We start from the raw sequence: 13,924 nt of genomic DNA, 5'->3' as shown, positions 1-13,924 counted from the left end.
GTCTTGTCTGACCCACTTCTTCCTCTTTCAGCTGGAAACCCTCACATGCATCTATAGACTTGTGTAAAACACTCATGAATGAGCACACGCAGGATTCCTCCTTTCAGGTCCCGCTCTGGGCTTCATCAGATACGAGGGACACACAATACATGTGAGAAAGCCATGCAATATTTGACCTTCGGTTCCCACTGAAATTTCTTCAAGAACTGGATCAGATGAGGGTTGACGATTTCCCTTACCTTAAAAAAAAAAGTTACTTTATTCAGACAGCAGAGATTTCATTTTTTTAATTCTAGATTATGTGACTGATGTGATCTGCCTTTATTTCTTTGTGTATTTATGCTATTTTATGAAACTATCTGTAGCCTTGAGGGCTCATTCTGATCCCCTGATATGTTCAAAGAGGGCAGGTGCAGCCTTTAAAAACCTTCCCTCAGCGAACGACGACAGGAGACACATTAATGCCATGAGCTTGGGTGATGGACAATTTAAATAAAGAATATAAACAGATATGCTCACTATATTATGACCGTAAACCCAGCAAAAAAAAAAAAAAACAGTTTCGCTCAGTAACCTTCATGCAACATCTGCACATTTTTAAAAATTTATTTGACCTTTGTTTTATTAATCCTATTTTGTATGGTGGCTATTCTTACACACAATGCCTGCAGCTGATGCAGGTCCTATATGTAGGTTACAAGCCCGTTACACAGAAAACACCATAAAGATGCACATAAAGCTTTCCTTCTGGAAACAGTTTCCCAGTATGCTGTGTTTACACACTGCCGCGTTGTAAAGACACAATTCTGTTGTCAGTGACACCAATCTGTGTATTTATATTACACACTTTCAGTTCAAGCAGGTGCTATAGGGTTATGGCTCAACAGGCAAGTTATTTATTTGCTTTCTGACCAGGAGTTACTACTCTAAGAGGTAACACCTGTACCTAATGATCAGTGATTCACTCTCCCTTTCTCTAGTTAAAGAGGGGTGGCTCCAGAAGGAGTGAGGACCCGACAGAGAGGACAGCAGAGGAAAAACAAGGAGAACGGCTTTGAAGGGTTCTCTGCCATTCATGTAGCAGTGCCAGGGACAGCAATAAAAACTCAAGTTCTGTGCAGAAGGAGAGAAAGAGTCGTTACAGACACGTTTCACAAAATATCAAAGATTCCACCAGATTTTCCAGCACTAAAAACAACTGCAGTTCAGGAGAGAGTGAAAATTCTTATTGACTCCATTAAGGCTTGTGGCTCCTTGAGGTTAAAGCACACGACTGAATATTTAACACCAACAAGGAAGTCTCATTAAACCAAGATGAACAGATGTTAATATGGAGAGAGTTCATCAGAGAGCAGGACAGACGGCTGTGAACCTTCCTGCAGCTGCCTGGCTTCCTGCACTAAATCACATCCTGTGTTTTTCAGAGTTGTCACCGTAAAAGCTTCTGTGTTCTCACTGGTCGCGGCATCTTTCGCAGGAACAGCCTTTACAAATTATTCATGTTTGTTTTTTTTTTTTCAGGGTAGGTGGGGGGTTGGGGGTCCAGAGTGCACAGTGCATCCACCAAGATGCACAGCGGCTGACGGGTGCTAATGCGAGTTCGTTGCATAATCCCATTTCTAGAGAGTCAGAGAAACCCTGACCTCTCTTAAATCTCCCTCCATTGTGAGGGAAAAAACTCGGTTATTTGCCCTGAAATAGTCCCTGTGCAAACTGAAGCTCTCCTCTGAGGAGGACATAGCACAGAAATGCTGTTTTTTATTTTATTTTAATTTGAGGTTTTATTTGTGGTTTGTTCTTTGCTTTGTCTCTATGTTGTTGCTTTAAAATGCTACATCAGAATTGTAAAGAAAAAACTGGCACTTAAGCTTAAAAAGAAAGAAAGAAAGTAACATGATCACTTCATATTCTCAGTTAATTTATCATATCAGTATTAAAATACAGTCAGTCTCTCTTTATGTGACCCTGCTTGACCTTTGACCCGTGACCTTTGGTAGTGAAATTACAGAGAAAAACGTGTCAGGATCTATGTAAAAGTAGAAATCTCTTCTGTCTGGCTGTATAATCTCTTTTTTAATGACTGTGGCACATGGCTTCTCCTTGTGGATCGTCCCTGTCTTTCCAGGGTCTTTCTCCACTCTGACCCGTTAAATGACAACACTTGAGGGTATTTCCGTCAGTCTGTCCCTCTCGTGACTGTCCTCGGTGTCCCTCACTTGCTCCGTGAACGTCCCTCTGTGGTAGAACACGGTCACCGTGGTGTTCCCGCTGTCCACGCTCCCCCGGGTGTTCGCGGCGCTGGACACGCTCAGCTTGACCCTGCGCGGGCTGTCCCTTCTCGGGTGTCCGGCCTCGTTGCTCGCCATCGCGGTCTCCACCGCCGCGCTCACGCCGGCCAGGCAGCCGCGCGCGCGGCAGCGCAACAGGCGCAGGAAGGCGTCTCTGAAGTCGGCGTTGAGCGCGTAAATGACCGGGTTCAGGGACGAATTGCTCCAGCCGATCCACACAAAGATGTCGAATGTCTTTTCGCTCACGCAGTAGGGGCCCCGATGGGCCGCCGGGGCCCCTGGCCCGGGGCAGAAGGGCAGCGCGCAGTTGAGGATGAAGAAGGGCAGCCAGCAGCAGACGAAGACTCCCATGATGACGCTCAGAGTCTTCAGCACCTTTGTCTCCTTCCTGATGGACACTTTGAGCTGGCTGGACCGCTCGCAGTCCGGATGAAGACTGACCTGCGACTGGTAGTTGGAGTCCGCGCCTATTTCCGCGCACAGGTGAGGGAACTGCTCCGGCGCGTCCGAGCGGCAGCTCTGCGCGTGTTCCGCCGCGCGCTCCAGGGACGAAATCATCCGGATCTGCATCCGAGCGATCCGGTAGATGCGCGTGTATGTGACAACCATGATGGCAACGGGGATGTAGAAGCTGATGAGGGAGGAGGAGATGGCGTACGTGCGGCTCAGGCTGGAGTCGCAGCTCCCGTCCGCGCTCTGGCCGCGGGGCGCGAAGCCCTCGTCCCGGGCCGGGTGGCCGAGCTCCACCCGGTGCCAGTTCAGCTGCACGGGAACGAAGGAGATGACCACGGACACCGTCCAGGTCACGCCGATCATGACAGAGGCCACCTTCTTGTCCATGCTCCGCTCGTAGCTGAAGGGGCTGGAGATGGCCCAGTAGCGGTCCACGCTGATCACGCACAGGTTGAGGATGGAGGCTGTGGAGCACATGATGTCGCAGGCCAGCCAGGTCTTGCAGAAGTCTCCAAACGGCCAGAAGCCCGCCACCTCGGCCACGGCTTTCCACGGCATCACCAGCACGGCCACCAGCAGGTCCGACAGGGCCAGAGACACGATGAAGATGTTGGTCACTTTGGCGCGCAGGTGCCGGTACCGGCAGACCGCCGCGCAAACCGTCAGGTTCCCCAGAAGCGTCCAGACGATGAGCAGCGCCAGGACGCAGCCCGTCAGCGCGCGGTGCGCCGGTAAATCCGCTGCCAGCCTGTCTGTGTTATTCATCGCCCGGTCTCACTCCACATGCCCGGCTGCACAGGACCATTTCGTGGCATTAACAGAAAAAAAGAAAAAACAAAAAAAGGGCGACGAGAAGTCAGTGACATGAGAGCGCGCGTCCTGCTCCAGTCTCGCAGGGAAACACTGCAGCTGTGAGCGCAGAGCAGATTTACAGGGGGACCACTGGCTCCACCAGCTGACGGCACAGCCCCGGTGTCTGCCAGCAGGACGTTAAAGCTCCCACTCCGGCCCGGGAGCTCAGGAGGAACCGAGAACCTCCAAATAGACACAACATGAGCCATTTTCTTTATTCTAAGGTGCGATCTTTGAAGAGTTTTCAATTGAAAAGATGATACAACAAAGCCATTCGAAGTTCAGTTTGTTTGAAACAACAGTAATACTAACACCATTTGTGAAATAAAGGTTAAACTGTGATGAAAGTGTAGGGTTGACTTAAAGATTTTCAATGAAACGCATAAAAACACGTTTCTTAATTAATTCACAAAGAGGTGAGCTGTCTGTTATTGATTATTTAGTATTTTTAAACATGTTCTTTCAAATTCATGTTTTCAGAGAACTGAGAAAGTGCACAGCAACAGGCCACACCATTAATTTAACCAAAAAAATACCACAAATTTACAAATTTATATTATCAAACAGTTAAAAACTTGCCAATTTATCATTTCACCAATAACACCCAAAAATATCCTGTAGATGCTTTAAAATTGCAAACTAAAGGTAAAATGTGTAGTGAAAATAAATTAATTTTTTTTCATATTTACACAAATAAAGTCATACAATGTCTTGAGTCTAAATTAGGCATGTTAACCTCATTGGATGCTTTTTTTCCTCCCTCTCTGGAGGCCTTGGTCTCATCAGCATCATCACCTTCTCCCTGTGCGGCTCCCTGCAGACGGGTGTCAACCCAGCCTCATCACGCTGTCAGGGTCGCAGCTGGTGGCGAGACGTCTGACCTCACACTACCCACAAGCCACTTCCCATCATGTAGCAACCACTAATAGTGCATCTGGCTGTGGAGGAGGGAGGTGAAGAGCAAGAGCGTTGACCGGTGAAGATATTCATGCTGTCAGCAGCATTGCTGAAGATTGTAAAAGAGCTGATATCAGTGTTCTGCTTTCTGCATTTTCAGCTGAAAATATGATCGGTTGATCACAAATTCTGTGTTATATGGATGCATAGATTCTGTCCAGTGATGAATTTGGTTCTCTGTATGCTAGGAAGGTGGGTTGGAGGCAGATTTTGGGGACTGTTTGTCCCCATATTAAGGGCCGAGTCAGTAAATTGTGCTTAGCAGGCAGTTTGTCCACAACATGAGCAATTCAAATACACACAAAGAAAAACTGAGATTTATCAGGATGCCGTGGATAAACTTTGACCTCCGGAACAGAGATGGAAACAACAGCTGGCACAGCTTAAACTCACGACAATGTAAGAAAGACCAAAATCAAACCACATTTGAGCCTCATTAAAGGCATCAGGGTTTTGTTTGAGTCCAGATTTGGATGATGAGTATGGTACTGCTGTCTAGCAGTCAAGAGCAGAGGGCGGGGAGTTGGTAATCAGATTATCCCATCATTTTAGAGAGTTTGTTCTATTTTTGTACATTTGCTGATTAGGACACACAACATGAATTACATCCATTTGTTGAAATTAAAATGCTTTGGCTCAGGCATTATCTGCTTTTCTTTTTCTGACAGTCAGAAAATGGTTTGCTTTGAAAAATGACTTTTCAAAAGTTGTTACTTTAGATTCAGTGAATAACAGCAAACAGACATAAAAGTATTTATACAAAATAGTGAAGGCATGAAGGAACTCTACATGTCTGAGTCACTTTGTGGCTTGGTGGATGTTTTCACAGTTCTCTTCAACCGATTCTTGTCATGGTGGCTTTTCTTTCACTTTTTGAGTTTCATAGTCTCACTTTTCACATTGCAGGATGTCCTGTGGTCTCTTGAGTCTTTCCCACCCTCGCTTTTAGTTCTTCACTCTGAGTTCAGTGCTTCTTTAACAGCCTAATTTCATCATTTCGCTGCTTTCTGCTTTTCATTCACCATCTCTTTTTAGAACTTCTTTATTTTTCTTGTTCGACTCAGTCTGTCCAACAAGTCAAAGCAGTCCAGCAATTTCCTTCCCAGCTCCAGAAGTCTGCTTCCTTCTCTGTCTGATTAAATTTCCACCTACTCTTGAATCATATTTTCTCCTGCTCAGATTTCAGTTGGACATCAGTGCTGCAGGATTCTCTGACAATAAAATCTCCAGAACAGGTGCAGCTGAAGCAAAGACCTGGGGAAGCGCTGACGGGGAAACATACACAAGGTTTGTGAGTAAGTTTCAGTCAGATGCTGCAACCATACAAACAGTTTGGCAATTCCCCAAGCATGGCAAAACTGGGGAGAATATATAAATGCACCTTAGGGGGGGGAAATCGATGAATATGCTGCACATCAGCAGATCTCATAGTCTCCACTAGATGGAGGCAAAGATCAATTCGTACGATAAAAGCAGTTTATTACAGTTTTCAACCTGATGCTTTGGGACTCTCCACTAGAAAAACAACGAACAATAATGATGATATACTGAATACATGAGCAGTATATTGAATATTTTTGCCACTTCATTGTAGTAGATTTTGATAAGCATTAAACCTCTGAGTTAACGGATTATTTATGAGAAAATCTTAATGAGAAATATGAATTACAATTTGAGCCTAACATATCAATTAGATCCAATTTCAGACTACTGAAGTACTGCTCTACAGTAGCTCAGTAATGATTTTTTGGTCCATTGATACACGGTAGCTGAAGGAAGGCGTGTGTCGTCCAGTCTCACTGCACATACCCCGTGTCTGACAGGTGGATGTAATCCTATAGGGTCATGAGAAGGGCTTGTTTGTGACACAGTGTGTATCTTATAGCTTTTGTAATTAAACTAATTTCATATAATTTAATTGCACTGGAAAAATTCACAATATCACTTTTCTGCTTCAAAGTGGTTTATGTGAGAATTGAAGTCTTCATAGTCAAATCAAGGGTGAAAAAAAATGATTTATGTCAGGAAAGCAAGTAAAATAGAATTAGAAAAAACAAACACAATATCAAAGGTTTATTTTCTATTGGATCAACAAGCAAACTTACAGTTTGCCGAAAAGTACAGTACATACACCCTTCACTGTTAGGAGGTAGGATTTACGTCTGAACATCTGTTAGAAGTGAGGGATCCCTGGAAGTTAGAAAAGTAAACATTCACTCTGTTTCTCCAAATCTCACATTCAAGTATGGACACATTGTAAACCAAACATCTAGACTAGAAAAAAAAAAGTTTATGTAAGCTTCATGTGGCTTTATTCTGTTTAGCTTGCACAGTCCACCTATAAGGACATCATTTCGAGTTCATGTCAGTGACCATCTCCTAATTCTTACACATAACGTCGTTTGGTGAGTATTTGAGGTTATTCTGATCCCACTTTAACCGACAGTGGAAAACGCCGTCATCTGGTTGCTTAAAATGTAATGCATGAAACATAATGCCTATAGCTGGATGTCTGGCTGTTCGCTCATCAATAATAAAGAGTCCATGCGTGTTCGAGGCGAGGCCTGGATTGTCTTACCGCACCACTGCTCCGTGACACATGCAAGCACACCTGACATTAACTAACCAAGAGGAGTCTCTGTGCATGTGTGTGTGTGTGTGTGTGTGCGGTTAAATGGATGATTTGTGTGCAGCGACCCCGTCCTCTTTATGTCAAAACAAAATAGGTGAAGCGGTGCAAACGCATTCCCACGTCCACACATGTGCACACACACACACACACACACACACACAGGACAGGGCTGACACATGAAATCCAGCGTCTCTGGAGAAAAAGCTTTTTTTTATATATTTGCCTGCATTGTGATGAGAATGAGGAACACTGAGCGCCGCTGGAGGAGTCGTGGCGGCCAAATGTGTCAGGACGCCTTGGCAATGATGAGGATGCTCATGAGGAAGACCATGACGAAAAAGATCCACATAAAAAATCGATCCATCACCTTCGCCACCTTCTTCCACTCCGCCACCTTGACGCACGTCGCTCTCTGCTCACGGAAACAGTTGGCGATGTACTGGATGTTCTTCACCACCTGGAAAACACACACAAACAGATTAACTGGAGGACAGGAGCGGCTGGATCTGTAGTTTTGAGGAAATGCAGCATGCGGTACCTGTTTGTGTTGGAGGCAGGGGCAGCAGCAGGGGCACGACGGGATCTGAATCTTCTCCGAGGAGAAGAGGATCTGCTCCTTCAGCGCCTCGTTCAGGTGCTGTAGCTTCCCGGGGGGTGGAGGCGCCCGGTAGTCCAGGTCGTCCCTCCTGATGTGGTGGTAGTGCCGCGGGGGCTCGTGCTTCACCTCGCCCCTCTCCAGCCTGGAGGCGCTGCTGCTGCGGTTGTCGTAGTGACGATGGCCGCCGTTGGCGTTGCCGTTCGCCTGGCTTCGCTGGTGCTTAGTGTGAGGATGTCCCCCATGGCCATTGCTGTACTTGTAGGCATCACTGTTGTGATGGTGGAAGCCATCTTGGAAACGGTCGTCATGGTAATAGCTCTTATCGCTTAGCGGTTCTTCTGGGTACAGTGGGGTCCTCTCGCTCTCTGGGGTCGTGCAGTTCTCCCCCACTTCGTACACAAAGAAGATCTTCGACATGTAGTCGATGATGAGCACTTTGGCCCAGTGAGGGACCGGTTTGGCCTCTGCACCGCAGAAATGAATGTTCATGATGAATATGGTGAGAGAGGTGGAGGCCGTGATCATCGTCATGGTGGCAATGTAGTACTTTCCTACAGATGAGGACAGAAACAACAGCTGAGACTCGGTATCACTTTTAGCTCATTCTTCAACGTCAATGAGTCTTGTAAACGGTCAACAAGAACTAAGTAATTGCTGAGGGTTCCCTTGTTAACCGGCAGTGTGGGAAGAGAAAGAAGCCATACCTATGTAGGGCATGCTCTCTGCAGGCGGCATGCTCTCTGCCACCAGCAGCTGGAAGACAGTGAGCGCCAGCAGCACCGTGACACCCAGGGAAACCTTCTCGCCCGAGTCGGCCGGCAGGTAGAAGCCCAGCGGGGCCAGGAAGGAGATGAGGAAGCAGGGCAGCAGCAGGTTGAAGATGTAGAAAGACGAGCGGCGTTTCAGCAGCAGGGTGAAGGTGATTTCGGTGTAAGGGTCGGGGCAGCAACCGTACATCATGACGTTTCTGACCGCCGGCATGCCGTGACACTCCCACTCCACGTTCTCCACGAAGTCTGACAGGTCGCCTGTGTCCATGCTCAAACTGATGTCCACCTGTGGACAGGAGGAGGACACTCATGAAGCTCAGGACGCTGAGGAGATGTTAGAAAATCAATCACTCCAGCACCCACTCCGTCATTTTACTGAGATTTTGATCTCTGAAATAGAAAAAAGGTTTACCTTGATCTCATCCAGTGACATGAAATGTAGATAATAAAAAGGGAAGATTTCCCTTTCATATAATACCGTTAGAGCACTTCAACATTAATCCATTCATTACCATACAGCCCAGAGGGTTATTTAGGTCAGTGTAAAATACACTTCGGTTCACATATACTCCTGATAAAACATGTCTAATAGCATAAATGTTAAATATGTCTCAATTTCTTGCAGAAAAAATTCTAGACCTGATATATTTCTGACTGGTCTTCTATTAAAGATTGGCCTAAGTTATTAGCCACCATTATCTTTATATAAAATAGAATATGTGCAAAACAAGCACTCTAAATACGACTTAACAAAGGCAAGGGGCATATGTTTTGTAACTCACACTATAGCTCTCCTGCACAGTTTTGGGGTTCATTTCTGATATTTCATAGCTAAATGGAGTAAATGAAGTCATTTTAGAGAAAATAGGCTTCATCAGACTAAATAAACATAACAGTAGCAGCTATGTTTAGCAGAAGTCCGCATGTAACTATTCCTTTGAAATAAATACATGCAAAAGTAGCAGAGTTAGTTCTCAACTAAAGGATCGAGTTCATGAATAAACTTCTCAAACCCCAACAGCTTTTTCCTTAGCTTTGTAAAATACAAATTTCTCCCTTCTTCTTAAAGATGCTTAGGTTTACGGATCACTTTTTTATACAGCCCTTTATTTTAATTTATTCTCTAAATAAATTGTTGCAGGAAATAAGTCATGCTAGATAAGGCAGGCAGCGAACACCCCATATATCTTAGCATCCATCCACCGGTATCTTGGTGTTACTTTACAAGTTACTGCAGATAAAATATATTAGGTTACTTGGGAAAGTAACTCTTGTGTTACCTTCATTTGTCTCTCTTTATCTAGATGCTCAAAACTGTAGTATTGCAGTGTTGCTGTGACAGACTGACGCTATAGTTACACCTGTTGTGTTTCTGTCGGGACGACAGCGTTTATTCAGGATTAATGAGCCGCCGCTGCTCCAGCAAACAGGAGTTCAGTGAATGAGCAACACAACTGCACAGTGCTAATGCTCACAGTTGACTGACTGAGTGTGTGAGAATGCATCTACGCTGTTCTACTTTTATTAGAATTATTTGAATTTTCCTCTGGGATTAATAAAGTATTTCTATTCTGCTCATTTAGTTAACTTGTGAATTGCAAAAATACTGGAGTCGCAGCTCTTGTCAGCAAGATGTTGAAGGAATTTCTCTGTAAAGATGCCTCTAATCAGGGACCATGCTTAGTATGAAGAGCTGCAAATAAGATCCTCTCAATAAAAAAACAAAAACATGCTTCTTTTCTGGAGCACGGTTTGTTTTTGAACGTGTGCCGTCAGCTCTTCAGATGATCTTTTTCAACTTCCCTCTGTCACTGACAGAGTGTACACAGCTGTACACACACCTGGTTGCCATTGTAGGTCCAGGAGCCGAAGGTCAGATTGCACGACTGCCAGTCAAAAGGGAAGTAGGAGACGTCCACCACACACGTGCTCTTCGTGATGGCCGGAGAGTCCCAGGTGATCTGTCCGTTATAACGCAGTTTGACGTTTGTGTTGGAAGGACCTGACGACTCCTCGTCCGCTCTTCACACACACACACACACACACAGAGGAAGCACATGTTCGCGCGTCACATGTGAATGACATGCACTGTGTAAACACTTCACTCAGAGCTCTTGTTGGCTTCGTGTTTTGTTTCCTACTTGTTGTAGAGAACGATGTCCGGCTTCCAAACTTTTTCACTGGGGATGTTGATCATCTCGAGGCCATCGTAGTCCTCCTTGTCCCACTTGAGGTAGGCATCATGCCAGACCTGCCTGATCCACAGGTATGTCGTTAGCACCTGGTTCCTCTCATCCTACACACACACACACACACACACACACACACACACACACACACACACACACACACACACACACACACACACACACAGAGTGAGAGAGACAGTTGTGTCAGACGGAGACAAGAGAAATGTCTGCAACACACACATGAAGTATGTGTTTCCCATTTGAGGTCAAGAATGTGAGTTTATGGTCTGTTCTCTGTTCTGAGACTATAAAGAATGAGCCATTAATAGAGTGAATTGGCGTTTAAGCCTTATATGTTTCTCAAGTCAACTTATCTTTAACGCAAGTCTTTTTTTTTTATATAATCTCAAGGAATTCTGTCAACTGAATTTTAGAAAGAGTGAGCTTCATAAGAAAGTACAGGACAAATATTGACCTCAGAGGTAAAACATGATATTTACAAAAGGCTAATGTGCTTTGTGTTGTATTGTCTTTTCAAGTCTTTACTCAAAAATCGGTAACACTTTACTCAAAGCATCCCTGTATGACACATTATAAGTACATTATAGCACTATATAACTATAGTTATAAACACTCATAAACTATCACAATGCTTTAGAACATCAGGACCTAACCCGAACCCTAACCCTATGCTGTATAGTGGGTTATAAAGCATTATGATCATTTATGAGTGTTTATAACTACTAACGTAAATGAAGAAATCGTTCACTATATGTATGCTTCAATTTTATGTTTAAACAGACACAGTTTAAAGAACAACAGTCGAATGTTTTTTTGGTTTTTTTTGGAGAAATATGGCAGTATCTATAAATATCTCCAAGAAGTTGATGTTGTTTTTTTTTTCCGTTTTCTGCTGATGAAGCTCAGTATCTGAGGCTCTCCGGTCTGGGCTCACCATATCTTTGATCTGTGACAGGGTGATCTGCAGGGAGACGTTGAGGGCTTTGTCCGTGTCGTCCACAGGCCTCAGCGCGTTAGAGTAGTCCTCCATCAAATCATTCAGAAGTTTTTGGGCATAGTGGCCCTGGGCACAGTTGGAAACTGAAGGAAAGAGTGGAGATTACAGGATAGGTACAAGATATTAGGTAGAATTAACTGTTACACTGCAAAGAAAAAAAAAAAGGAAGAGGACACTCGTGTATCATTTGTAAGCATCATAAGCAGAACTGACCTTGCAGCAAGAGGCTGATCCAAACCATCATCGTTGCCTTCCTCATTTTTAACCAGTCACAAGCTGAGGGATCAATTATTCAGCTAAGCAGTTGCAGGGACACGTTGGAGCCAAATCCAGAGTGTCACTCCATTCTGGTCTCCATTCCCCCCGGAGAGCACGAGCCAGCCGAGAGCACAGAAAATTCTCCAAATCTCACATCCTGGTGGACGCTCTCAATGCTTCACTAGCTGTTAGTCGAACTTCTGTACATCTCTCTGTGTGTAATCGCTGTCCTGGAACAGGACCTGAGGCTATCACACACACACACACACACACACACACACACACACACACACACACACACACACACACACCCAAAACACAGGTACACTGCAGTATCACATAGCCCACAGGCTCCAGGTGAAATGTGATGCCTGCAGGGCGATCCTCTTCTGAACACAACCGCAATCGGCTTTCACACACACACATACACACACAGACATACACGCGCACATGCACACACTTACTGCATTGCACAATTAATGACACATGTCAGTCACACTAATACGCACATGCAGTGACACTTTCTTATCCATGCTCTGGTCATTACAGATGAACACACACACACACACACACACACGTTGCTGTGGATGCAACACATGCACCACATGTCACATGGCAAAGAAAAGGTGGAGGATCATGTCTCACTCTCTAAACGTGCACTGGTCTTTGAATCAGTGATAAGAACAAATTCTATGTTCATGTGATGAGTTCAGAGGAAATGAGAAAGAAATGAGTTTACTCTGTGTGGTTTATGAAAGACGTCATTCTCACGAATTGCTTTATTTGCAGAACATTTAAACAATAGCTTTGATTATGTAGAAGCTCTTTCTTGTCCTTAATATGTGTGAACTGTGGGTATAGTAAGAAATATGTTTGGTGATATTGTGGTGTTTATGAAGTAGGAACATTTACATTGTTGCTGACACAACTGTTTCCAAGTGAAAATATACATGCAATACTTAAGATATTAGTTTCATTAAAGTTTACATAACCTTGAATTATTATTATATATATTATATATTATATATTATGTATATAATGTATATTATATATATTATTTGCTTCGGATCAGTTTTGATGTTGAGGTCAGACAAAGGTCTTGTCACATCAGTGCTGATTGTTGAAGATTGTTTAAGAATGGTTTGCAGGTTTTTTTGCATTGCATATTTTCTTAACTGTTTTCTCTAAGCATTTAAAATGCAATCAGATTTTTTTTGGGTGGAAAAAAAGAAAGAAAGGATCTTGCTGGAGTGTTTGGATCACTGTTTGACAGTTGAGTCTTCCTCGGTCAGATTGGAAGGCAGATTGAGATCACCTGTTAGCTGATCACATTGCTCTGCCCGATTGGCTCTTCAATCAGGAACACAGGATAAAAGGACAATGTTGACTGTTGAGGAAGTGCTTTTTTTTTTTTTTTTTGCGCAGCAGACGCTCACACGGCCTGAAGTGTAACAAACTGAAACCAAACACTCCATCATTTTAAATCTAGATGGCGGCTGTGCAAAATAATCTCAACAACAGAGGGATTAAACAACATGGATTAAAGTGCTCTTTGGCTCACAAATTTCTCATTTCTCATTCAAACAAAGTGTACTAATGGTGGGTGCAGAGAGGTGCATGAGCATATGAGGTGAATGTAGACAGAAGTTAATGTGTGTGAGGAGTGTTAGAGACGCCGTTCTGCTGTTTCATCTGCAGAGATCTGAGGACTGTGAGATGATGTGTTAATGTGTCACTCAGTTTCTGTGGTACTGAACTCGCAGAGTACAGGTGTTTCCTGTGTGTGTGTGTGTGTGTGTGTGTGTGTGTGTGTGTGTGTGTGTGTGTGTGTGTGTGTGTGTATGGAGAGGAAGCACTTGAAACAAAGTAATTGTGATTCAGTTGTAGACAAGTCCAGTGTTCAGTGAGC

At 44.2% G+C, this 13,924-nt stretch overlaps 2 protein-coding genes across 2 annotated transcripts; both read right to left on the bottom strand.

The window, feature by feature from the left end:
- Positions 1-2,147: 2,147 nt before the first annotated feature.
- LOC115389750 (D(1) dopamine receptor-like) lies at positions 2,148-3,506 on the bottom strand. The gene has a single exon (XM_030093329.1). The coding sequence runs from the start codon at positions 3,504-3,506 to the stop codon at positions 2,148-2,150; it is 1,359 nt and encodes a 452-aa protein (XP_029949189.1).
- A 3,941-nt stretch (positions 3,507-7,447) lies between these two features.
- On the bottom strand, positions 7,448-12,016 carry chrna9a (cholinergic receptor, nicotinic, alpha 9a). Its single transcript, XM_030094441.1, has 7 exons — positions 11,971-12,016; positions 11,695-11,840; positions 10,692-10,846; positions 10,392-10,572; positions 8,485-8,836; positions 7,721-8,331; positions 7,448-7,639 (listed from the first exon to the last, which is right to left on the bottom strand). The coding sequence occupies exons 1-7, from the start codon at positions 12,014-12,016 to the stop codon at positions 7,469-7,471; spliced, it is 1,662 nt and encodes a 553-aa protein (XP_029950301.1). The 3' UTR covers positions 7,448-7,468.
- Between the last annotated feature and the right edge of the window lie 1,908 nt (positions 12,017-13,924).

The sequence above is a fragment of the Salarias fasciatus genome, chromosome 6, assembly GCF_902148845.1.
Source record: "Salarias fasciatus chromosome 6, fSalaFa1.1, whole genome shotgun sequence".
NCBI classification, from domain to species: Eukaryota; Metazoa; Chordata; class Actinopteri; order Blenniiformes; family Blenniidae; genus Salarias; species Salarias fasciatus.
Note: the sequence above shows the minus strand (reverse complement) of the source record. Positions and strands in the feature narration are given on the sequence as shown.

What these genes read in the sequence shown, in the direction of transcription:
- LOC115389750 (XM_030093329.1), bottom strand. Translation starts at nt 3,506, where the DNA reads ATGAATAACACAGACAGGCTGGCAGCGGATTTACCGGCGCACCGCGCG.
- chrna9a (XM_030094441.1), bottom strand. Translation starts at nt 12,016, where the DNA reads ATGAGGAAGGCAACGATGATGGTTTGGATCAGCCTCTTGCTGCAAG. An exon ending in AGAGAGCATGCCCTACATAG is followed by an intron (nt 8,332 to 8,484) that starts GTATGGCTTCTT and finishes CCTCATCTGTAG; the next exon opens with GAAAGTACTACATTGCCACC. An exon ending in CCTGCCTCCAACACAAACAG is followed by an intron (nt 7,640 to 7,720) that starts GTACCGCATGCT and finishes TGTGTTTTCCAG; the next exon opens with GTGGTGAAGAACATCCAGTA.